Raw genomic sequence first — 21,433 nt, forward strand, 5'->3', positions numbered from 1 at the left:
TCAACCAGCGAAAGTTATGACCGCCCATGCCTAACATTCAAAACGAAAGTTACGTAGGAAATCAATATGACATCACTGACGATGTCTGGTGAAATTCAGCGGTATTCGGCTGTAAGATGCAAGAAGACAAAAAAAAACAATCTCCAGAGTAGTGCAGAGTAGTTACTAGTAACTTATTGATGGGTCAAGCCCCTGGAGCCCACCCACTACCAATCATGGGATAACGATAAAAAAATATCGTTACCAAACAAACAAAAGCAAAAGCAAAAGCAAAAGGAAAAGCAAAAACCCTTCTTGCAGGGTTCCACTCGAGTCCGTGGCTATTTTCGTTTCGACCCTAAGATTGGGGCTTTTTGGCTAAGGACGGAGCCCGCCCCTATCCAACTCTGTTCCAGAATCTGGAGCTGTAAATTTCTGGGATTGTTTCGTCGAAGCTTCTTCTCCATTCAACTGGACTTGGATCGGGTCTTTATGATCAAACAGGGGAACTAACCTATCCACCATATATATTTATGAGTAAGTATGTCAGTAGGTATGTTACGATACAACATGATACTAGGAGCAAGGTTTTTAGAAGATTCTAAAACTGGAGAGTTGAGTTTTATTCTACGAGCGCTGTGATAACTATGCCCGCAAGCAAATGACATCACCCGAAGCTTCAACAGCAAAACGAGTCATGACTTCTTCGCTCCCCAGCCGAGCCATCCCATTACAGATTTGGCAGTCCCATCGCCATTCTCCTCCCTCTCTGATACTTCCGCCAAGCCCGAGTCCTTCTCTCCCCGCCCAGCCCCCTCCTTCCGCCGCAAAATAAACCTCCACGTCGTACCCATATGCCACCGCTTCGACTCTACGATCTCCAACCCGCTCTGCCGCACGATCTCCCCTATATCGCGATTCCACCAGCACCCATGTCGGTCTGCGTGGGCGGCAGCGAGATCGTCCAGGAGCTTGTTGAGCCAGCGGTAGTGTGAGCGCCCGTGCTCTAACAAGAGAATCTCCCCGCGCTCAGGCTCGACTAGCGTCCCAAGGTGTTTGAGGTAAGACACGGGGTCGGGGAGGGAGCAGAGACCCATTGTTTGGATGACGGTGTCGAACGTGCAAGATTGTTGTTGTTCGGCGCTCGTCGGCAGGCTTTTGCTCCCGTTGCCATTGCCCTTATTGTTATTGCTGTTACCAAGGCTACTACTACTACCACTGCTTTGCGATGAGCCTTGCATCACGGTTGTATGTTCCAGGGGTGGGATAGGAGCCATAGCATCCTGCGCCCAGAATGCAGCCCGCCTGAAATGCGGATACATCTTTTCAAACTTCTCTCTAGCGATCTCCACCATTTGGGGGCTTTGGTCAACGAATGTGACAGATCTACATCCCTGGATCTCGGCTTTGCCGTTCTTATCCGTTCCGCGTCGCTCGCCCAGGGAGTAATATTGCATATTCCGCCCCGTGCCGCAGGCAACTTCTAACACGTTTCCACGCGCTCTCTTGACCAGCTCCTCCCTTTTCTTGCTGATGCGCATGATTCGCTCGGTCAATTCCACATTTGCGTCGTAGGTTGGAGCGGTTTTGTGGAATCTGTCCGATACGTCGTCCGGCACGGAAAGGTTTTTGGACTGTTTTACTGTTCTGTCGTAGGTTACGTACAGGTAGGTTCCATATGTAGAAAAGCAGAATGCGGCGATTGCGCATACCGTCAGGCCCTTTGGGTTTATCGACCTGGTTCGCGGTGGAGCGGCCTGCACCGGAGCAGACTGGAAGGGAGGCCTACTCGGCCGGGCTCTGTTACAGTATCAATGTCTATCAGCCACATATCTAGAGGGATATATAATCAGGTTCAGCAGTAGTAGTGGTAGTAGCTTATAAAGGATACAGCGGGGACCAAAGTTAAGGTGAATGAATCATCGGCGCTGGAGTTGGAGGAATTTGGCGATATAGGCGGATATTCAGCAATCCAGATCCATTATTTATTAAAGTGCGCCAATGTAATCAAAACGACAATATAGAGCCTTTTGCAAGCGCCATCCGCTACGGACCTTTGAGATGGTGCCAGGGGCAACTGCTTTGACGGGCGCGCATTCCCGGATTTCGCGGGACGCTTCGCGTTCGGCGACGAGACCATTACGCTGATTTCAGACGTTCCTGCAGCAGCGGCTCGATGAAATCCGGAAAACGAGCGGGAATGGGTAGACAGGAAACAATAGGCCACAGAAAGATAATAGTGAGAATCGGCCTAGAATAATTGAGAATCTTCGGCCCTGGTGTATTGTAATTCCTTATAAAAATATTTTCAGGACAGAGATCCAAGGGTCACGATGTAGGCATCATCAAAGGGAGGCATATCGAGACATAGGCGAAAGAAGTCGGTGAAGCGAAAGAGACCTGAATCTCAGAAGAGAGATAGAGCAGAGCGTCCTCCAGATGTCATGTCATGTCGAGCACCAGAGATGCTTTCTCCCGCAGAAGCAACGATTGATTGATTGTTGATGTTGCGGCAATAAAATCCGCAGAAGGCGGTCTGATTGGCCCAAGCTCCCTCCATTGCCCTCGCAAGCAGACTCATAAGCCTCTGGATCAATTGTGAAGGTTCAGATTTACGACTGCGACGCTTCCAACCACCCGCCGTCCGCCATGGATATGTTTTGGCAAAGGCGTCGGTTTACCCGCCGACGCCCCTTCTGCGACCCCGTATTGATAAATCATCCCGGGAGCCGATTGTACGCGGCACCAAACGATGACAAACGCCTAAATCTCCACTTGGCCGCGTCGCTGTAGCCGAGCATCGACTGACCACGGTTCGTCGTGCGAGAAGGAAGTGAAGAAGGAAGACGACGAGGAGCAGGGACATAGGAGGTTACAATTTCTGACCATGGCAATAGCAAACTCAACGCAGGAAATGTTTACCGGATCTGAAACTCCGTTACCGGATTCTATACTCATCGTTGGGGGCGGGGTGTTCGGATGTGAGTGGAAAAAAAACTTATCAAGCCCCATTAGGAGCCGAACTGGCATATTCAAATGGATATTCCTTGCTTGTAGAGCAGCTCGTTTCTCTATCTCTGTCCCTTATCTTATATTGAAATTCCAGTTTTTGAGGGGGTCCATTTGCGAGTTGGAAAAAGGCTAACCTGCTGCAGTGTCCACCGCCCTCGCCCTCTCCGCTAGGCACTCCGGGAAAATCACACTCATTGACTCTTCGCCGACGATCCCCAATCCACAGGGCTCCTCCGTCGATACCTCCCGCATCGTGCGTGCAGACTATGCCAATGCGGCGTATGTCGCGCTGGCAGAATCGGCTCTTGAGAAATGGCGTACGACAGCTTGGGGTCATGAAGGCCGTTATATGCAGACTGGCCTCGTTCTAGTATCATCTGGCGATAAGTTTGGCAAAGGATATGTGCAAGAGAGCTACGAGAATGTCAAAGCTATAAACCCTAAAATGATCGAGAAACTTCCCACGAGAGAGGATGTTGAACGGGCGGCGCCAGGCTACGGAACTGGCCTGCACGTCTCGGGAGGTTATGTGAACTGGGGATCTGGATGGGCCGATGCAGAGGCGTCGGTGAGGTTTGCGAAAAAGAATATCGACGAGATGGGGAAGGTGGATTTTCGTACCGGGGAGGTCAATCGATTATTAGTATCAACACCACCACATCCAGATGAGGGCCAAAGAGGAGCCAAGGGAGCAACAACTGCCGCATCATCTGCACGAGCTAAGGTAACCGGCGTTGAACTGTCTGATGGCACCACCATCACAGCCGATCTAGTCATATTAGCCACAGGTGCATGGACAGGCCGTCTAGTTGACCTCCGCGGCAAAGCCGAAGCGACAGGCCAGGCCCTTGCCTACATCCGCGTTTCCGATGAAGAGCAAGCCAAGCTCGCAAACATGCCTACGGTCCTAAACCTTTCGACGGGCATGTTCATCATCCCGCCGCGTAACAACATGCTCAAGATCGCGAGACATGCATACGGCTACCGGAACCCGCAGCGCGTGCCGGCCCCCGTGTACGGCCCAGGCCGTGGCCAAACAGCAACGACGATAGAGGTTAGTCTTCCTGTCGCTGACGTCCCGCTCCCGCAGGAAGGAGAGAGCGCATGCAGGGCCGCGTTGAAAGAGATGCTGCCGTCGTTTGCCGATCGGCCATTTGAAAAGACGCGCGTGTGCTGGTATACAGATACGTAAGTTAAGCGCCCAATTAGACGTCGTCTCGTCCTGCCATGTTCCCCTTCACACCATCCAAATATATTATATACATTAAAAAAATAAAAATAAAAAATTACAATTATACTTCTGCTAACTCCCTTCCTCTCCTCCCTCTCCCACCCACCAGACCCAAAGGCGATTTCATAATCACCCACCACCCCAACTACGCCGGCCTCTTCCTCGCAACCGGCGGCAGCGGCCACGCCTTCAAATTCCTGCCCGTTCTCGGGGAGAAGATCGTCGACGCCATCCAAGGTCGTTTGGATCCTGAATTGCAAGAACTGTGGGGGTGGCCTGGAGTGGCTGGTGATGAGGATGCTACTGCTGCTGCTGCTGCTACTGTTGTGTGGACAGAAGACGGGAGCCGGTCTGGCGAGAAGGGTTTGATTTTGATGGATGAGTTGGCGAAGGGGCAAGGGGGGAAGAGGGGAAGTAGATTGTAGTTGGGTGGGTGGGAACCCCTTTTGGTGGTTCATTGATCTGGTATGAATAACTAACTGGTGTATATAAATATATATGTGTGTGGTGATGATTCGGATATTGAATGTTATTTGATATTTCCCTCCCCCATCCCCCCTCCCTCCCCCCCATACTGCAGACTGAGATACAGTTGAATGCTTATATAAAAAGAAAAGATGATGCTTGCACCACATATAATAAATATAACTATAACTATACACAATTTCTACAAGAATAAATAAATCAGACTCGAAGAGATCTCCCCCCCCCCCCCCCAAAAAGAAAGAATAAAACAGGAAAAAGAGAGGACTCAACGTTCGAATATATTTCCTCCTGTCAAATACGATCATATTTTCATAGCTATGTAATTAACTAGTTAACCCAGTAATAAAGTAAAGTAAAGTAAGTAAACCTCAACTGTCCCACTCACAACCCAAATAAGGATGCAAAGGGACACACATGCATGCAACCAGAGCACGGCCAAGGAAAAAAGAAAAAATACAAAACAAGATCAAGATCAAGATCCCAAAAAAAAAAAAAAAAACAGACCAACTAAACAACTAAACAAGGAACCACTCAAAAAAACACAGGAGTAAAAAAAAATAGATGCAGGGGGAAAAAGAAAAAAGAAAAACCAAAAACCAAAAACCAAAAAACCAAAAGAGACCCTCATCAAAGCCCTGCCAAACAAACAAGACCAGAAATGATGTGACTTTAACAAGAAGGGGGTGGGGGTGGGGGTGGGGAGCTACATACTACATAAGAAGGCAAAATTAATATTCCTTTTTTTTTTTTGAACGCCCCCGCCGCAATGGCTTTTTGTAGTGGAGTTAGTTACGTTGAAGCAAGCGCGTTTTCTTTTTCTATTCCCCCCTTCCTCCGCCAATACGTGTGCCAAATTTAAACTGCCGGATGGGAGGGAAGGCGGAAAACCCTTATCTAACCATCCTACCTAACCCCCTGTATGTCATATGTCTGTCACATGTGAGAGGTCGGGGAGGAGATAAAAAAAATCAAAGTAAAAAAGTTGGGACACGTTAAAAAGAGCAAAAAAAAAAAAAAAAAAAAAAGGAACAGAACAGGAAATCAACAAGACCCATCATCATCCCATATTAATTTGAATTTAATTGCGCCTGAGCGCCCACCCCCGTCAGGTCTGCGGGAAGAAGAGAACCGCGACTTTTCTAATGTGTGCTAAGTAAAGTAGTAAACAGGATTCGTTAGAAACAACAGGAACATCCATAACAGACAACTTTGTTGAAGCTTTAAAAAAAGAGCAGGAGCATGAAGCATGAGAAGACAATAAAAGAAACCAAAAAAAAAAAAAACACAGTCGCTATAACTCCATGTAAATGCACGATTGGAAAACAAAGACAGAAAATAACAAGGCAGATTCACTCCCGTCAGTGCCGTGATAGTTTTGCTTCTTGTCATTGGGCACAGCTAGCTCAAAGCAGAAATTATCATGTCCAACAAGCTGGGAGGGAACTACGTAATGCATGCTCCATTCAGGCAGAGCCGTATGATCGATAAGAAAAAGAAAACTGTTAATACAAGGTGGTAAACCGAAGATCCGAGGTAATAGATAGGGTGTGATGGATTTGATGGGCCGCAGAAGGAAGTGAGTGAGGCGTTAAACTTTGCGGAAGTCTTCAAATGAAACACGAGTCAGTATCAATCTAAATAGCGGGTGGTGTTCAGGAATAATTCGGATTCATAACGCATACCAGTGAGGACGGGGTAGATCATTTCAAAGGCCTGATAGATCTCCTCTCGTACTTTGGCTCCCGTCAAAACAATCTTGCCACTGACGAAGATCAGTAAGACAATTTTCGGTTTCATCATACGATAAATGAGACCGGGGAAAAGTTCAGGTTCGTAGGAGCTGAAATTGTGATGGCGACTGGCAAGTCCCTCCAAGCGAATTGGAAACTTAATATCGCAAGACCCGACAATGTTCTGGATTTTGAAGTCCGTAAACTTCGCGTTGAACCCCAGTTTCTGTATGATGCGCGCATATTTTCTCGAAGCGAGCTTGGAGTCATCTTCGGACTTCGCACCGGTAACGACCATTTTACCCGACGCAAAAATAAGGGCGGTCGTCTTCGGTTCGCGAATGCGCATGATAACAGCAGCGAAACGCTATATAATATGAATTGTCTTAGCCATACTTTGTCATGGCTAATGTATTACATCCCCTGCAAACCAAAGGGAAGCAAGAGGAAGCAAAAAAATCAAAAAAAAAGGTGCATCATATCAGTACCTTCGGGTTGTACTCCGCATTCCTAGCGTGAAGCGCAATGGTCTTCAGATCCAGACGGCAGTCAAGGTTGACCGTCGCAACAATATTTCTTGAAATATCAATGGACTGTTTAGCTTTCTGGTAAAACCAGGACACCAAGAGCTATACTCACTGCAAAGTAGGCACAATGCCGCTAACTCCAGGACCAGCACCGGCTCCAGGAGTCGCAGCAGGAGTTGCGGGAGTCACCCCGTTGCCAGTGGCAGTATTCCCCACGTGTAGTTGATAATTCGATGGTTGCGATCCGTTCATCATGCCTGGGTCCTTCTCCGACGACGGTGGGGTCAGATCACCGGCACCCCCTGGGAACGATAACGAAGCTGGAGAAGTGAACGCCTTCGCCTGCTGCGCAGTCGAGGGATGTGTGGTAAGAGACTCCATGTTGTGAGATGTGGTTCGAGGATTAGGTGCAACGGAAAGATGGATCTAGCTGTAGAACGACCTAGAACTTGGATAGTCTATTTAACGTAGCGTTAGCATGCCAAACTTGTTTCCCCGCGAAATGTAGCGGCAGCAGATTCCACCATAGCAAAAAGGCTTGTAGCGACTGGATGCTCATATAATATTGAACCTCATGAAGGAGTGGAAATGATTGGAAGTAGAATTACATGTCGGCTGTGATGAACCCACCAACTTGGCAAGACAAAAGATGAGGGGTGGGGGTGGAGCAGTGTTTATGTGGCTGGGGGAGGGAAGTAGTGGTGTCGGTGTTGTTGGTGAAGTTGAAGTGAGGCAGAAGAGAAGTGAAGTTCAAAGCCGAAAAGGGTAAAAAGAGGCTCTGCTGTGTGAAAACTTTAACAGGAGAAAACGTCCATACCTTTTGGATAGGCGGGAGATGAACAACTTAATGTCTCCCCCGACAGTGCGACAACTAGACGACAACAACAACAACGGATCTATGCTGCGCTGCGTGGGATGCGTCGCGATGAAGAAGGTCGATGTTACCAAAGTTTCTTCCACTTCCACTTTGACGAATGCGCCGGATGATGTGATAAGAGAGAGTTGCGTGTGTGTGGAGCGGGGGAACAAGGTATTAGAACCGTCCGATTCGTGCCGCTGAAAACGGATGCGCGAGGATGATAAAAGAGGACAATATCAAACGTCGAGACAGTGCCAGAAAGCCTCGACAAAGAAAGTGGTTTTCGGCAGGATCCAAGGCGGCCACGAGAGTAGATGAAACGGCCACAAGATCGCAAGATCGCAAGGTCGCACGGTCGCAAGCAGAAAACTAGAAGATTAAAAAGAGGTAAAGGGAAAGCAGGAAGAACGAGATAATCAAATAAATATATCACTGGATGTGTGCTTAAGACGGCAATGACAGGGTGGTGTGGCCCTTGACAAGTGAATGCAGGAGCTGTCAGCGACCAAAAAAGATACCGCGACGGCGAATTATTGTTTCCTTGATCTAAGCTTGTTGAAGGAGAGTAATGGTTTCCTTTGGCAAAAACCGCGAAACGAAGAATAGAAAATAAACAACAAAACAAGAAAACCTAAGATAAAAGTTCTGTGCGGCTCCCCCTTTGCCTTTTTTTTTTTGTTTCTTCTGCTGCTTTATATATATGATATATGCGACGCAATAACTTTTTGGTTTTTAAAACAAGACCTTGCAACTACTCTCCCTTTTTTGCTTTTATGGTTTGGCGTGAGCCGGGGATGAACACGCCTCCGTCACTCTCTGGAATACGAGACAAGGGGAAGACGAGAGGAGGAGAGGAGAGGAGAGGAGAATACGGCGGAATCTATGCCTCCGGGCGGGGTGGAACGAGGAGGGACAGAGAGGACCAAAGGACGACCAAAGAGTCGGCGTGGTTGATGTTCCGGACAGTGCCAAGACCAACAGCAGGACTCCAGACGAGAACCAGAAACTGGGAGGACGCCTGCTTTTATACCGCGCCGGATTCCCCGTCCGTGTGGCCAAAGACCAGCGTGGCCACACGGGCTTTGCCGTTGCGCACACGGCCCTCGCCACCCCCTTTACCGTACCAGCACCGTCGTCCTCCCGCCCTGGGATTGGGCCGCTGCAGCAGGTGCTGCTTCAAGCGGCGTCGCTCACTTGCCCCATTGGGCCAGTCAATGGTTGGCGTGCCAAGGTCGGAAGCTCCATGACCCACTTTTGCAGGCGGTATGATTGGATCGCCGGACTACTCAGCGCCAGTAACGCCAATCAGCGGCTTGATCGCTCACATTTTCTGCTCCCACTAGGGCCGGCCAGGGTTACTCTGCGTTCAATGTTGCCATTCCCCATTCCGGATTGGTCCGGATGGGTATGAGTCAGACCCACACCAACCTTGCTAAGCCCGACGTGACGACGCAGTTCATGCCATGCCAGGCCCCCTTCCAGGATTTCATGATTCAGCGGTATTTTTATTGACTTCCTACAGGAAGGTAGGGAGCCACCGTTGGAATCCCGAGAATACCCTGAAGCCGCAAGAATGCCCAGAAAGGGGGAACCTGCAGTGCTTTGCATATTACCTACCCGATGTAATTTCCCTGCTTTTGAGAAATGGATTTAGCCTGGTAGCAGAGGAAATAAATGCTGCCATTTCATGGAGTTTCCTCGGACCTTTTGCTCACGCCTCTGACAGAACTGCCGCCAGTAGTCCAGGAGGCGTCCAGGAGGCGTCGGACCAAACAGAGAATCCCGGCTTGGTGCTGCTTTACTGCAGCAGACTTGGAAACAAAGCGCGGCTCTTGTTTGGGTCTTGGCGGATCGCTCTCCCTGACTCCTGGAGCTTTTTCTTGGGTCAACTCCAGGCTGGGACCGCCGAGTATGTGCACGCTGCACACGCACCAATCAGGACGCCGTTCTGGCTCCGTTCCGTGGATCCTCCCCTAGCCTCTGAGCAGTTTCCTTTCACGTGAAGTGTTGGATGCTAACCGCTGGCTGCGACCGTTGGCTGTCAATGCTCTGACCATAATCCACTCTCCTTCTCGCCGCCGTTCATCAGCTTGGATGTTGGGGCTATTTGAGCAATGATAGTGGCACGTCTAACGGATGAGGACGAGGCCAGCTGAGGATAAAGGGCTGCTTCCTTCCTCTCGTTATCCTTGGATCATTCTTCCCGGCAAACTTCTTGTTGCGATGGGGACCTTTCAAAACGTCTTCGGGGTGGCTGGGGCCGAACCCTAACCCGCCAACAAAACCAACCCCGTTCACCAGGCCAGGCTCTTGTTGACCTTTCAGGTGGGTTTGGAAACCATCCGTGATTCTCATCCTGACTTTTACCACTGGAAACGTTTCCGGAAGGAAGCAGCTCAGAGACACTGAGTGAGTGAGTGAGTGAGCAATAAACGACTTGGGAATTGCCTCAAGACGAATTACACGGGCTACATGGGATCGTGACTTGGACAAAACCAACTCACCGTGTTCCCTCAACTTCGAATCGGTTGTTGCCTAAGAAGTTACTTTTTATTTTATTTTTTTATTTTATGCGCTGGATTGGATCCAGACTCGGTTGTATGTATCCAACAACTTACACAACTCCTCCCGTCCCAACTACCTCTGAGCGACAACGAAGGTATTCGTACAGGTCACTCTGCACTGTGTACATCCTGCAACCGCCCGAACGAAAGCAATCGCAAACCCGCCCGCAATGCCCACAATGCCCACACGGCCGCAAGCCCCAAATGGGCCATCCATCCCCTCTCCTCTCACCAACAAGATTATTTCCAAATCAGAACAGAACCTGGAGAGAAAGTATAGAAAGGATATACCCTCTGTCGATATTTGCTGGAGATATGATCACGTCCACGAATCTACTTTTTCGGTGACGCAGGTAAAGGAGCTGAAATTGCGGTATTTTTATTTTTTTATTGCGACCCTATTTTCTTTGTTTTATTGACTTTTTTTGGGGTCGTTCAACTTTCCGGCCTGCCGTTCTCCGCGAATTCTATCACTTCTGGGCCCAGCTTCAAATTTCAGTCCAGGTTTCTTTTTTTTCTGAGGAGCAGTTGACGCCTACAAGGCAGAAATTTTCTTCATAGCTCCAATTTGTTTTTTCAAAAGAATTTTGAAGGTTCTTTTAAGTTTTGATTTTTTTTTTTTTTTTTTTTTGAAACAAAAAGTGAAGAATGCACAGTACTTCACATCCACCAGACGTCATACGTAGGGGACATTTCCTTTCGACCATCAGCATCATTTAGAAGGCATGTAATTCGTTGTCTTCAGCGATGGCTAAGCGATCTGGTTCCTGCTGGTTGATTTCGTGCCTAAATGCTGACGGAAATCTCGTTTTCCATGATCCACGCGGCCCCACTTATGGTAAATACGAGGCGGCTTTTTTTTCTCCATGGGAAACAAAACACTGCAAGCGATCTATAATCTTACTTGCCCTAGTTATTTACACTTGTTGATGAAAATTCATGTGATTCCGGGCGAGAGGAGTGAGAATGCCTGCAATACTTATCATGAATGCTTCAGCGGATGGAGGCCACCGTCACCCGCAAATTTGCATAATGATTGTAGGGCCCCAGAGAGATGAGGGACTTGGCGCTTCTGAAACCAGTCGCGGGCTTCCGTCGCCTGTTTGTGGATGTTATTTTGGACTGGAGCTTCTGGACTTCAAACCCTAGGCAACAGCTGTCTTTCCTTTTGCCCTTTTTTTGTCCGGGTGAAAACAAATTTTCTGCTGGGAAGATGGAAATGATGGATGGTTGCTGAAAGGGAGGCTTTGCAGGCAGCAGTCTCCTATTTTTTTTTCGCTCGGTTTTCTTTGATTCGTGTGTCGGATTGCGCACCCATCATTAGGCCCCCAAGGAGTATCTGCAGGGAATCCAGTGGTTGGGGTACTTGTCCATTTTCTCCAGGTGCATCCTCGTTTGGAACAGCTTTTGACACCGTGCAATTGAGACATGTGACAGGCCAAGGCGGCTTCGACGGGGCTTCAGCGGGGGCTAACATGCTCATTCACATGCAGGTAAGGGACTTTTGATCGGACGATGAATGGAATGTCTTGATCTGAGGGTGTCGTGGGGTAAAAGGCACCGGAGAAACCAAACTAGCTTTTATGTCTGGAGGGTAAATAAATTGCTTTCAATCTCACCGCTTCGAATAGACGATTTGTATGTCCCAAATTCCTTGGTCCCAACTGAAAACCTGCTACCTCATATCCCAGCGGGATACTATTTAAGACGGATATGTATTCTGGCATTGTGTATTGTGTTGAAAAAAAAAAGTCTGGTCTTGGCCAATCCCGAGGGCAAGTAACGAAAAAGGACGTGCATTTCCTCAAGTTAATGAGAATATCGAATACATACATACATATATACATATACCCTCCACATAAAAAGATATCGAAACAGGGTCTTGTTTCTTCCCACTCACTCACTCACCCACCCACTCAACCAGAGCAACCGCACCCGTTCATTTACTGAACTGATTCGCAGCATCGCATCCAGGGACCCGGCCGGCTTACGGAATGGGAATGGCCAGATGGGAAATAAACTAACGAGCTTCGCTTTCGCAGCCTAGCGAATTCAGCAAACAGTTGCTCTCTCTCACACACAATCCTGTGTCTCTCTTTCTTCCTTTTTTTTTTTATCGTCGTCGACGGGATTGATGCTCGTGGTTCGTGGATGCCTTCTCTGGACCTGCTGGATGATATCGATGCTTTTGAGATACCCGGCCTGCGTGTTGAGTTTTGCTGGCGGGGATGGATGGATGGATGAGATGGCTGGCTGGCTGGCTACCCGGTGCTAGAGCTCCATTGTAGGTGGTGGTGGCGGTGGTGAGGAGAATATAAGCTGATAAGTCGTAAGGGGTGTAAGGGGTGTTGTGGATAAGAGGGAGGGGGGAAGGGGAGAAGCGTATATCTTCTCAAAGCTGCAGGGTGATATACACAGTGCATGAATCTTTTTGAAGCCAGATCACTGGCTCCATAGCTTTGTCCTCGTCATCTCTCTCTCTCACTCACCCACACGCACACACACATATATATATATATATACAATATTGAAGAGAACTGACGGCAGAGGCTAGTCTTGAACATTGCTCCGGAAACATTCGAGAAGATCAGTAGCTATCTTTCCTACCCCAGTCAGCTCGGACGTTCTGCTCAGATTCGCCGATCTGATATGAAGATCTTGTTGATCACTCTTTTCATAGTACGGATACGTCTGTATGTAACTATCGATGGTCAGAAGGAAGCTCTCGTTTGCTTTCTGTGGACGGGGTTTCTTCAATGGGTATGTGTATTACTGATTCATTCTTTTTCCTTGGGGTAAATAAATACTCCTTCTGATTGACTGAATTGCAATCCAGCATCCAATCGACAGAGCGCGCGGCACGTATGCTTTGGCTGAATCCCGGTAAAAGTTCTCAACCTGTATATATATCTCTAGCCCAGTCCAAGTCTCCCCGTTGTATATATATAAAATTTACTGCCAGGTTATCATGAAGCGAATCTAAACCGAAAAATTTTATCCTGTAGAACCAGAAAATTATCTCAAGCAATCGTTGCGTGGCGGATATATGCAAATGCGATCAAAAAAAATTGATAGAAAATGGACGCTGCCGGAATCGAACCGGCGACCCCGTCAATGCGAATGACATATTATACCACTAAACCAAGCGCCCAGTCAACTGACAATGAGTCCGCAGATTCCATCTTATCTACCATGCATGAAATACGCCCTCCAACCAAAATGTTTTGAATGTTTGCCAATCGCAGGAATTATTCCCTGATTTCCTTCTTCCGCTCTCTCATTGGCTGAGGGGCAGTCCTCGGTTGTTGACGGCAATATTTCCCCAGTTGCTCAGGTTTCGGCGAATCCAAGCCCACTATTCATACCAAACACTTGTAACCGGAGGTGGTCTGTTGAACTCCTGTTGCTTGCACACAACACACAATGGCTTCACAGACCACCTTGCTACTGCCTCTCTTGAGGCGTGAACTTGTTCCCATCTGTCCGCGCTCCTGGGCCACTGATGTGCTGAAATCTTCCGCTTGCGCCTATTCCCGCCACCCCACAAGACTCGTCGGATCAAGTCCACGGCGAATAGTCCATCAACGTCCTTTCTCAGCGCAAACGATTTATTTAAACCAGAAACGGGACTTTTCGAGCACGCTACAGAGGCGGTTTGCTAGCGATTCGGACAGCTTTGATCCTTCCCGAATTGAACGTGAATCGGACAGCGTCGATGTGTGCATTATTGGTGGTGGTGCGTCTTCTTTCTTTCTTTCTTTCTTTCTTTCTTTCTTTCTTTCTTTCTTTCTTTTTTTTTTTTTCGCGCTTTGTTTCGAATAACAGGAGGGCTGACTCGACACCGTTTTATGTGAGACGATAGGCCCCGCGGGTCTCGCCGCAGCTATCCGGCTGAAAAAAATTGCAAACGAAGCGGGCAATGAAGACTTCCGGGTTATACTTTTGGAAAAAGCCGGCGAGATTGGGGATCATATAGTGTCCGGCAATGTTTTGGAACCGAGTGCGATGAACGAATTATTTCCCGACTGGCTATCGGAAGACAACCCCTCGAGATTCGAACATGCCACGCCTGCGAAATCGGATAGAATGCGTTTCCTTACAAAGAAACATGCTATCCCAATCCCCTGCCCGCCTCAGATGAATAACCACGGCAATTACATTATCAGCCTAAGCCAGTTATGCAAATGGCTAGGAGAGCGCGCAGAAGAGGTTGGCGTTGAATTATACCCCGGGTTCGCCGCGAGTGAGGTGCTCTATGAGGCGGATGGATCTGTCAAAGGAGTTGCAACTAACGATCTTGGAATTGGGCGGGATGGAAAGCCTAAGGACTCTTTCGAACGAGGGATGGAGTTCCATGCTAGAGTCACGTTACTTGCCGAGGGATGCCATGGGAGCTTGACAAAGCAGGTCATCAGGAAATTCGACTTGCGGCGGGATAGCCAGCCTCAAACCTATGGATTGGGCTTGAAGGAGGTTTGGGAGATTCAGCCTGAAAAATTCCGGAAAGGGGAAATCCTCCATACAATGGGTTATCCATTGCCGAAAGATGCATATGGAGGGTCGTTCTTGTATCATTTTGGCGATAACATGGTCAGTCTCGGCCTGGTTGTCGGCCTTGATTATCCCAATCCCTGGTTATCGCCGTATGGGGAATTCCAGAAATTAAAACATCATCCCCTTATCAAATCTGTTTTGGAAGGCGGGAAATGCATATCCTACGGAGCTCGCGCGCTTGTCGAGGGGGGCTTCCAGTCTATACCGAAATGCGCTTTTCCAGGTGGCGCGTTGATCGGAGATAGCGCTGGGTTTATGAATGTTCCTAAAGTCAAAGGCACACACACTGCTATGAGATCAGGTATGCTAGCTGCGGAGGCAGCATATTCTGCACTTGCGAATACCGACAGCGGAAGCGTCTTCCTGTACGACTATGAAGACGGACTTCGAAACTCCACTATCTGGAAAGAACTTAAGGAAGTGCGGAACATGCGCCCTTCATTCTCAACTCCTTTAGGGATTTACGGTGGTATTGTGTACTCCGGAATAGAAGCATATATCTTCCGTGGCAAGATGCCCTGGACTCTGAAACACCATGGTACAGATCCCGATTCGACCAAGGCTGCCTCCGAGTGCGAGAAAATCGAGTATCCCAAACCAGACGGGGTTATTAGTTTTGACATCTTAACAAGCGTTAGCCGCACTGGCACAAACCATGAGGAAGACCAACCGGTCCACCTTCAAGTCAAGGACTGGGACAAACATGCGGAGGAGTGTTATCCCAAATATCAAGGGGTTGAGAACAGGTTTTGCCCCGCCGGGGTCTATGAGTACGTCGAGGATCCAAGTAAAAAGTTGGGTGTGCGCTTCCAAATAAATGCGCAAAAGTAAGTCTTGCAAGCCCCCCACTGTCTAATATGTAATATAGTCTGTTCATGAAGGCCCGCTAACAACAAACCTCCTTCCAGCTGCATCCACTGTAAAACTTGCGATATCAAGGTACCGACTCAGGACATCAATTGGCAGACTCCTCAAGGTGGGGAGGGCCCGAAATATTACCTCACCTAGAAAGCTATCTATAACGTTATTTCTTTCCCAGCTCAAATGCTGATTTTTCTTTCCTTTCTTTCCTTAAAACTGGGTCCAATCATCGCCAAATCTTTGATAGAGGCATCACTTGTTGGTTACGTGTTGTATATTACTATTCCCATTCCGCGTTTGCTGTCTTTTCTTTTCCCACTATCATCACTAAAATGTATTTTGTGTAGCTAGTACATACTGTATTGCTAGAGATGAATTCAGTCTTGGATCTAAAATCAAGGGAAAGCTGTAGAAAGGCGGAAACAGGGCGAAAACTTCAAAGAGATCGGGTGTTGTTGTTTATTTTCAACAAACATCCGCTCAGATCTCGAATCAGGAAAAAACACGATCTTCAACAGAAAGATTCATCCCAGCCTGCTAACATAACCAAGGCACAAGTTTTGTATGGAGTGGTAGTCAAAGTGAGGCAATCAGCCCAAGTCAACGGGTGTGTGTATTCTGCCGTTTGACCGCCTTTTCAGCCTCGTTCTCCCAACACCAACTCTTCCATCTCTTCGCTACGACAACAACCATTCATCCACAGCGTCTCTCGTTTTGAAGCGCTTAGCCATACTGACGTTTCCATCTCTGGACGGAATATTCTACCCGCCGATCCAATTTTATATAAAGCTGGCCAGGCTACCCAAATACTGCTTTGGTAACCTGGAAAGGACCGCTCTAGTAAACCCTGGTCTCTTTTGTCGCTCTCGTTGTCGTCGCACTGTTAAGCGTCTTGAGGATTTTCACACAAAAACAACTTTCACACCCTTTCAGGATATCCTGTTCCCTTCTTTTATTCGCATCTGCGATTCTGTGTTCTTAGGATACACTATCGCATTCGACTGCCCGCCATGACGGAAGTGTCGTCCACACGTCTCTATCTCGGGAATCTGCCCCGCAACGGTATGCTGGTCTTATTACTGCTACATCCTCCTTGTACTTAATTAAGCACATCCAAACTCCACTGTATGGCTCTGGCACAAAAACACACATACACACATATATGTTCAGATACCCAACGATAAGACAACCCCACGTTCCTTTGGGATTTCTGGATTGTCCTCGTCCTGTGGAGGACTGACAACTACATGTGACACGATGGAAAAAGCAGAGGATTTGCTATGAAGATTCCAAAAATGCACTGCTCAAAACCGCCAAGAAATTCAATCATATTCCACTCCCATGGATTACACTTCTGGCTTTCTCTTCGCTGGATCGTTTGGCCTCGAAAAGCTGACTCAAAGGCGCCAATTTTTGGCCTGGACTTTATTTCCAGTCACCAAGCAGGAGATCGAAGATCATTTCAATTCCCACCACGGCTCCGGCAAGATCACAGAAATCAAGCTCATGAGTGGCTTTGGGTTTATCGAATATGAGGATGCCATGGATGCGAAGGACGTTGTGCCAGGTACTTAGTTTGATGTTTATTGCGTTGATATATTGTCTCTTCTAATTCTTCATACGAGTTTCGGACTAACCCATTACGTCTTTCTATAGCTTTCCGTATGTCTGCGATGCTCTTGAGATTTCCCAACTTGCTCACTGCCAGGGACTTCCGTTTTTTTGACAGCCTTGACTTGTAGATGGTACGGATTTCAAGGGTGAACGTCTCACCGTCCAATTTGCCCGTGGACCCCGTCACAAAGAAACATTCTCTGGACCGTCGGACCGCTCAAGCGCTCCACGCCCGCGCCGGACAATCTATCGAATGCAAATATCTGGACTTCCAGAAACCAGTTGGCAGGTTAGCTCAGCTCCATTCGTTCCTGGAACCCCTTGGAGATATTTCCATTTGGACACTCTCTTATACCGTTTCCCCTTCCTTCCCTTCCTTGATTACAAGTGTGCAAGCTTGCCATGTTCTTGGCAAACTTTGTAATATATGAAATTTGAGCCTTCACAAACTCTAAAAGGCACCCACAGTTGGGTGTTCGCTTCCAACTAAGCTTGGCCCATAATACTCTGAAGCTGCTGGAATGGAGGATCCATCTTACTTCTTTCATTCATAATGGTTCATCGCGGAAGTGCTTATCGCAACAACGGACGACGTAACTGTGTTGCTACCTCAGAAATTGCCCTCAACTGGAGCATGTTTTCTTTTCTTGTCTTTTCTTTTCTCTTTCCCCAAAGCCTTGTTGGATTGGTTTATTTTTGCCCAGCTATATCTTGGAAGGAAACTGGAATTGCATCTTATTCGGGCCTGGACTCATACATTCACCTTGTTTAGGATCTCAAAGACTTCGCACGACAGTCCGGCCTCGATGTAGTCTACTCAGAGACTGGCCATGATGGAAGAGGGTGAGTATTCTCGAACTTCAGGACCTTGAAGCAAAGTTTCCACGTCTTTGGACCGGGATTGCTGATGTTGCGTGCGTGAACATAAAGATTCGTCGAATTCGAAACAGGCAGTGACCTCAAAACCGCAGTTGAAAAACTAGACGGCCGTGAATTCAAAGGCTCCAGGGTCTTATGCACGCAGGACGTAGGAAATCCCTTGGTTTTCCCTCCCGGATAACTTAGTTCTCATGTGTCTACCAGATTCAATCCCAGGAGGACCGCCAGCCTCGTGATCCATACCGTTCCCGTTCTCCTGGCCGACGGGGTGGGTATCATCCATACGATGATTATGATAGACGCGGGCCTCCGCGCAGCGGGTATAGTCCACGCAACCACTACCGCGAACGCTCCCCGGCCCGTCGTGACTATTACGATCGCGATGGTTACGGACGTCGGACACCTCCTCCACGCTCTCGTGTTGACGACTACCCACCACCACCTCGCCGCCCCTATGACGATCCTTATGACCCTCGCGGGCCTCCCCCTCCTCCCCGTCACTATGATGACCCTTACGCTCCCAGGCCATATGGCCGCCCGCGGAGCCCTCCACCAAGAGGCGATTATGGCTATGAGCGCCGCCCATACTGGTAGAGACCTCTTAATTTCATACCTTTCGTTGATATCCCACTCGTACCCATCATTCTTGTGCTCCTCTTTACTGTACTCTGCCGTTATAGGCGGAAAAAAGATTTCAATTCTTGTTTGGATCGAAAGCGAACCGTACGCGAACCTGATGCTTATTACCTAGAAACGCACATTTCCGTCTGATTCCCGTAGAGCGTGGATTGGCAGCGAGGCTTTCGCCCCGGTCCTGTTTTCAAAAAAGTTGATTGGCACTTCCAAACCGGCTATTCAGAGGATTGGGCATTGACGAAGGTAGTACGGCTCACCTTGACCCTTCTCTGTCAATCGACCTTTGGCTAGAATGGAACTTCGCGTCCGTCTCCCATTTCGAAGATGGGTAGAGGTCCAAAAAAAAAAGAAAAAGCGGGAAGCTACCGGTAGATACAAAGTTTTTCTTATCCATTTTCCTTTCTTCACCCTTGTTTTCCTTTTCCCGACTTGTTCCATGATTCATTTTTTTGTGCCTATCTTTGATCCCGCCATCTTCTTGACTTTATTTTTTTTGCACAATGTCCACCCCACAAGAAATTTCTGATGATATTTACGAAATTTTCATGGATGAACGGCACAAAGGATTCAAGAGATTTATTTTACTGATGATCCCCCCAATTTTTGTGTTCTGCTGGCTCTATTCTGATTATTCTCTTATTTGATTCTTCTTCATGACAATTGAGAGGGTGTAACAATGGCCAACTTCTATTTCAATATATGCAGTATATGCCTATGACATTTCACACCAAAGTGCGGTGAGCTGGGTGAGGAAGGGGAATTGTCAATGCTTTTTCCAAAGAGAGAAAGAAGAGAAGAAAAGATTTCGTATGATGAATGATGATGTGGGAATAATAACTTCATTTTTTTTTCTTTTTCATGAAAATGTTTTTCTTCTCTGCGATTTCAATTTGATGTTATATATCACAGATCTCTGTTTATTTCTCAGATGACATGTATATGTTATATTTTCTTACTCGCGTTGTTGAAAACGATACCAGGGGGAAATAAAAATAAATGATCAGTCAGCGACGCTTCGTTTTTGGTGGCATAATTGAAGGCCAAAATCCATTTTGTGATGAGGAATGTAGTTTACCAGAATCTTTGTCATGTAGGTTTTGTAAGTTTATAGTTATACCTAGTGGATATGCTTTCTATCCTGGGTTTTCCTAGATGTTTTGACAAGGTAGTGGGGACATTATCTCCCATACACGGAGTGATTCTTCTGCTTCTTCCCAACCAACTCGGCCACTGGTTACAGTTACTAGCGCCAAGGGAGCGGATTGAACTCCTTGTTTCCCCTTTCATCGAAAGAAAATGTCACCGTCAGGATTCGACACCCTCCTCCTCCGTAACATCAACTTCCCATTCCCGATCAGTTTCGGTCCCGATGCGTGGGGTCGATTTGGTAAACCACAGCCGGCAACACTATCGCTTCTCCTTTCATATCCTCGTCCTCTCATCGAGCTGTGCGGCGGCAGCGACGATGTTTCCTTCACGCTCAGTTACGGCGAACTATACCGCAAGCTTGAACAAGTCTTAAGGGATGCCACAATAGGTGAAGATGGGCGTATCTCGAGTATCAGTTTGGAAGAGTTGGCTTCTACTATCTGTTCTACTGCTCTTGGGCTGGTATGGAAAACGATACCAGGGGGTCCTGTAGGGGCGGGATGGGATATGACGGGCGCCAGAAGCGATATTTCAATACAGCTTCCTAAGGCCATTCTGAGTGCTGATAATGGCCTGACATATCGCGTTGTCAAATGGTTCGTCAAACGGACTGGTAGTCCGGCTATCAACCAAGCCGCGCAACCAGGTATTGCTACGATGATACGCACATGCCGTATTGATGCCATACACTGCAACTGTATTATCGGAGTGAACCCCCATGAAAGGGAAACCAAACAGGCGGTTGTGGTTTCCCTGGAGTTTAACGATGTGAACGAAAATTTACACCTGCAGGTCAACATTTTGCAGCCTTTACAGGAGATAGCACGACGCGTTACTGATGTGAGTCCACCTAATCTTCTTATCTAAAGTTTCAACACCATGGGATATAATCACATCTTGTTGTATGTCTGCAGTGAGATGTTTTGGCTGGCGTTAACTCATTATCATCTATCATCACAGGCGATCGAAAACTCCAGCTTCAAAACAGTCGAAGCCATGGCTCAACAGGTCGCGAGCACAACCCTACAAGGTGTTGAATTTGATGAAGTGATTGTGCGCGTCGAAAAGCCCAGCGCGATGGCCTTTGTGGGGTACTCGGGCGTAGAGATAAGGCGTGTAAGGCGCGATTTTCACCAGCCATAAAACTGGGCAAATTGGATAAATAAAACATGCTCTGGAATGCTCGCTTAGACAACTGCAGGACCAACCACTATCCCCACTACAGTAGTTTTATTCCCCCGAACAGGGGCAAATTTTTGATCTCTTTAGCTCTGCTCTCGAATTCGAGAGCAAGAAATCCTGTATTTGGTTAAGAAGGTTCTGTCCATCGGCCAAAAGTATATGCGCCAACC

General features: G+C 47.8%; 9 protein-coding genes and 1 non-coding gene across 10 annotated transcripts; 6 read left to right on the forward strand and 4 right to left on the reverse strand.

Annotated features, from left to right (window-relative positions):
• Positions 1–674: 674 nt before the first annotated feature.
• HCBG_06826 (oxa1 multicopy suppressor) lies at positions 675–2,119 on the reverse strand (the record flags this gene model as incomplete). The annotated part of the gene is made up of 2 exons (XM_045433875.1): positions 675–1,779; positions 2,034–2,119. The coding sequence occupies 2 exons, from the start codon at positions 2,117–2,119 to the stop codon at positions 675–677; spliced, it is 1,191 nt and encodes a 396-aa protein (XP_045285356.1).
• A 537-nt stretch (positions 2,120–2,656) lies between these two features.
• HCBG_06827 (uncharacterized protein) lies at positions 2,657–4,647 on the forward strand (the record flags this gene model as incomplete). Its single annotated transcript, XM_045433876.1, has 3 exons — positions 2,657–2,960; positions 3,135–4,045; positions 4,201–4,647. 3 exons carry the CDS (start codon positions 2,867–2,869, stop codon positions 4,645–4,647), a joined length of 1,452 nt encoding a protein of 483 aa, XP_045285357.1.
• Positions 4,648–5,746: 1,099 nt separating this feature from the next.
• On the reverse strand, positions 5,747–8,780 carry HCBG_06828 (transcription initiation factor TFIID-2; the record flags this gene model as incomplete). The annotated part of the gene is made up of 5 exons (XM_045433877.1): positions 5,747–6,313; positions 6,391–6,805; positions 6,927–7,014; positions 7,078–7,423; positions 7,783–8,780. The coding sequence occupies 4 exons, from the start codon at positions 7,344–7,346 to the stop codon at positions 6,297–6,299; spliced, it is 789 nt and encodes a 262-aa protein (XP_045285360.1).
• Positions 7,615–8,197, forward strand: HCBG_06829 (uncharacterized protein; the record flags this gene model as incomplete). The annotated part of the gene is made up of 3 exons (XM_045433878.1): positions 7,615–7,730; positions 7,794–7,971; positions 8,054–8,197. The coding sequence occupies 3 exons, from the start codon at positions 7,615–7,617 to the stop codon at positions 8,195–8,197; spliced, it is 438 nt and encodes a 145-aa protein (XP_045285358.1).
• On the forward strand, positions 8,619–9,071 carry HCBG_06830 (uncharacterized protein; the record flags this gene model as incomplete). The annotated part of the gene is made up of 1 exon (XM_045433879.1): positions 8,619–9,071. One exon carries the CDS (start codon positions 8,619–8,621, stop codon positions 9,069–9,071), a length of 453 nt encoding a protein of 150 aa, XP_045285359.1.
• Positions 9,072–9,509: 438 nt separating this feature from the next.
• HCBG_06831 (uncharacterized protein) lies at positions 9,510–10,179 on the reverse strand (the record flags this gene model as incomplete). Its single annotated transcript, XM_045433880.1, has 2 exons — positions 9,510–9,744; positions 9,959–10,179. 2 exons carry the CDS (start codon positions 10,177–10,179, stop codon positions 9,510–9,512), a joined length of 456 nt encoding a protein of 151 aa, XP_045285361.1.
• A 3,288-nt stretch (positions 10,180–13,467) lies between these two features.
• HCBG_11062 lies at positions 13,468–13,539 on the reverse strand. The gene has a single exon. It is a non-coding gene; the product is annotated as a tRNA-Ala (tRNA).
• A 272-nt stretch (positions 13,540–13,811) lies between these two features.
• Positions 13,812–16,271, forward strand: HCBG_06832 (electron transfer flavoprotein ubiquinone oxidoreductase; the record flags this gene model as incomplete). Its single annotated transcript, XM_045433881.1, has 3 exons — positions 13,812–14,124; positions 14,251–15,769; positions 15,851–16,271. The coding sequence occupies 3 exons, from the start codon at positions 13,812–13,814 to the stop codon at positions 15,948–15,950; spliced, it is 1,932 nt and encodes a 643-aa protein (XP_045285362.1).
• An 873-nt stretch (positions 16,272–17,144) lies between these two features.
• HCBG_06833 (uncharacterized protein) lies at positions 17,145–19,117 on the forward strand (the record flags this gene model as incomplete). Its single annotated transcript, XM_045433882.1, has 5 exons — positions 17,145–17,370; positions 17,546–17,706; positions 18,190–18,260; positions 18,348–18,444; positions 18,501–19,117. The coding sequence occupies 5 exons, from the start codon at positions 17,145–17,147 to the stop codon at positions 18,888–18,890; spliced, it is 945 nt and encodes a 314-aa protein (XP_045285363.1).
• Positions 19,118–20,228: 1,111 nt separating this feature from the next.
• On the forward strand, positions 20,229–21,224 carry HCBG_06834 (uncharacterized protein; the record flags this gene model as incomplete). Its single annotated transcript, XM_045433883.1, has 2 exons — positions 20,229–20,921; positions 21,042–21,224. 2 exons carry the CDS (start codon positions 20,229–20,231, stop codon positions 21,222–21,224), a joined length of 876 nt encoding a protein of 291 aa, XP_045285364.1.
• Between the last annotated feature and the right edge of the window lie 209 nt (positions 21,225–21,433).

Source organism: Histoplasma capsulatum (assembly GCF_000150115.1).
Source record: "Histoplasma capsulatum G186AR genomic scaffold supercont2.10, whole genome shotgun sequence".
NCBI lineage: Eukaryota > Fungi > Ascomycota > Eurotiomycetes > Onygenales > Ajellomycetaceae > Histoplasma > Histoplasma capsulatum.